This window comes from Chroicocephalus ridibundus, chromosome 7, assembly GCF_963924245.1.
Source record: "Chroicocephalus ridibundus chromosome 7, bChrRid1.1, whole genome shotgun sequence".
NCBI lineage: Eukaryota > Metazoa > Chordata > Aves > Charadriiformes > Laridae > Chroicocephalus > Chroicocephalus ridibundus.
Window position 1 is genome coordinate 52,078,129 of NC_086290.1, and position 3,084 is coordinate 52,081,212.

Sequence of the window (3,084 nt, forward strand, 5' to 3'; positions counted from 1 at the left end):
CTTCTGTCAGAGGGAAAAAGGTCTCAAGGAAAGAAAAACATTCCCAAAGTAGCTCACTCAGGAAGAATGTTCTCCTTCTCCGGAGGTTCAACAATTCTCAAACAGCAGTCTGCAAACTCAACAAATAACGGCTCCTGCATGTACTTCTTCATGAGGGAGCTTTTGTCTTCTGCTTGATCGATGGTCAGCAGTAGCTGCCTGAGATGTGGATTCAGAAGCAAGCCTCTCAGTTCTTCCGATTCCGCTTTAAAAGAAAGGAAAGAAAAAGATAAACAATACTAATCTCGAACAGTTACAAATGCAGTTGAGACCACCCTTTTTTTTCTTTTTTTTACAAATAAATTGGCATTTAAACAGTTTCTAGCATTTAAATCTTGAAGGCCTTGCAATGAGTCACACAACCGGGATAAACTGCCGTGCTCCATGACGAGCTCACGGGAATTGCGAGTGTCTCCACTGGCGCTGCCGAAGCCCCCCCGCCACCCACACACCCAACCGGCTTCCGACTCCTCAAGATTACCTAAAAGCTGGAGTTTCTGCAGCGGGACGCGGTCCTGCTCCTCGCCTTCCCTCAGGATGTCCTCCACCGACCAGGCTCCGCCTGCGGGGGAGCACAGCGGGGCTGCAGGGGGCCGGGGGCCCGGCGCCGCACAGCCCGCCCGCCCCACCTACCTGCCGCCTGCCCGGCGCCCTTCGCCCCGCCGGGGAGAGCCTGTCCGGCCGCCGAACGCTCCCGCTGCGGCTCCGGCGCGCATCGCTCTGCGAGAGGAGACGGCGTGAGCGGCGGGGCGGCCCGCCCGGCCCCGGCCCCATCCCGCCGGTCACTCACCCTTGTGGGTCCTGCAGCACGGCACCGAGCAGCTGTGGGGCGAGAGCCGCCGGTAAGGCCGGGAGGCGGCCCCTCACCGGGCGGCCGCCGCCCCCCTCACCCCACGACAGGCCGCGCCGTCGCCCCCCTCCTCCCCGTCCCCACCGCCGCCGCCCCCGGTCCCCAGTCCCGTGCCCGCCGCCGCCCCCCGGCCCGCCCCGGCCCTCACTAGGCGGCGGCGCAGCGCGGGCAGCGGTACTTGGCCGCGCCGGCCGCCCCGCAGACGCCGCAAGGCCGCGGAGTCCGCATGGCGTCCGCCACCGCGCCAGTCCCGGCCAGCCGAACGCCGAGCGCCTGCAGCCAGGCTGGGTAGTCAACCGCCGAGCGGCGGGCGGGGCCGAGCCAAGCCCAGGGCCCGGGGTTGTTTTTCATGTGTATTTACATATAAACCTCCCCGATTCCAGCTGTCCCCTTACTTTTGAAGTGACAATCGCTGCCATAGGCAGCGCTGCATTAAATATTCTGGTGGTTACAGACCGCCTGGCCCTGGAGATGAAGAGAAATCAGTTCACATGATCAATACCACCCAACAAACCCAGCCCCGGCTGCACCTGCCGGGTTTGGGTAAAATCTCCGGTTATTCAGCTTAGGTTGAAATACACTCAGTGGGAGAACAGACGTTCAGTTTCCAGCCCAATACTCCCCGAGGGAGCACAAGCTTAGGGACAGAGGGAAAATGGAGCCAGATTTATCTCGCCTGAGTTACATTATGCATTTAAATAATTCATTTTAATTACATATCATTTAGAGCCATCCGTTTCCTTAAATGGATGAATTTCAATTCAGGCAAAAGAAATTCTGCCAGCGTTCTTCAATGTAAAGCAGCCCAGAAAAAGGGTTTTATGTCAATAAACGTAAAACACGAAGTATTGGATTTGTTAATGTGATGGCACTTGCCCATTTCTTCCATTAGTGGGTGAACCCATCTCTTACACAAAACCTGCTCTTTTCTCATACCCGCCCAGGAACAGATTGATGGGGTTTTGTTCCTAGTACACTCAAGCCTTTGGAAATGCTGAAACAACAACAACAACAAAGCAAACAAATGAAATAAATCCGTGAAAATGCCGACCCGCACTGGAAGGGCTGGTTTTGGTTGGATGGTGCGTGCGTGTGTGTTCCGTGAAAGTGGGAACGTTGTCACCAAGTGGATTATCGCATTGATGTAATACCGTTGAGCAATATTTGAGCATACTTTCAAACCAGAAAGATGAGCTAATGGTGCCGGGATCTATTCCTCAAGGCTTCTAGACTGGTAGCTGCGCAAGGGCGGGGGAGAAGAAATGTAAGCACTGAGATTCTTCTAGAAAATACCCCCTTATTACAAAGAATAACCATTAATTTCTGTGAGGATCTGACAGATTAACTATTCAGTAGCCAATTTCCTTTTTGGAGAGGGAAGGGGTAAGACCTTTTCCTTTTACAAAATACTTAGTCTTGACATTTTTATTTTGGTTTGTTTTATACAGGAAACATCACTGCAATTCTGATACGGAAGAATTCAAGTGAGGTTTTTCTCCTAGAGCAATTCAAATTTCGGAAGCCACAGACCCAAGTGTGCCTCTATTTATAAGTAGAAATAGGAAAAGGGTAGTCCCAAATGTCTCACAAAAAAAAAAAGTGTAATCCAGCTACATACTGCAGTTAAAATTACAACAGTAAACCAGCACTGGGTGCCCCCATTAATAAAGAGATTAATCAAATATTCAAAGATACAATTTGCCCGTCTGTAGATGAGAAAGTAAAGTTGCATTTCACCCACAGTAACGAATGTTTTCTAGCCGTTGAACTGCCTTCAAAACCAGAAAAGCGCTACAAAAAGGACGTGCACCCCGGCAGCAAAGCGCGCACACAGAAGCCCGTTTCCAAAGGCAAAGCAAACATGGCTAATGGAGTTATTTTTATCTCCCAGCAGAAGAGCTCCGCGGGTTCCGTACGGAGGCCGGACAAACCAGGCACCACCGGGATACGCTTCCCTGAGGGAAGCTGCCAGCCACCACCGTGCTGCGCCCATCCCCGGCTCCGCAGGCCATGGAAGATGCTGAGAGAAGCCCCAAAGCTCCACCACCCCCACCCCCCCCCCTACCGCATCCCGCGCAGGGACCCGCGCTGCTTTCCGCGCCCCGGAGCTGTCCCCGCGCCGGGTGCTGAACCGCGCCGGGAGCCCGCCGTGGAATTGCCAGCTCCCATCGCGAGGAGACGGCAGCGGTCCCGAG

At 54.0% G+C, this 3,084-nt stretch overlaps 1 protein-coding gene across 1 annotated transcript; it reads right to left on the bottom strand.

Annotated features, from left to right (window-relative positions):
• Nucleotides 1-53: 53 nt before the first annotated feature.
• ZNHIT3 (zinc finger HIT-type containing 3) lies at nt 54-1,179 on the bottom strand. Its single transcript, XM_063342322.1, has 5 exons — nt 1,038-1,179; nt 830-861; nt 673-759; nt 521-601; nt 54-244 (listed from the first exon to the last, which is right to left on the bottom strand). The coding sequence occupies exons 1-5, from the start codon at nt 1,115-1,117 to the stop codon at nt 54-56; spliced, it is 471 nt and encodes a 156-aa protein (XP_063198392.1). The 5' UTR covers nt 1,118-1,179.
• Nucleotides 1,180-3,084: the final 1,905 nt, after the last annotated feature.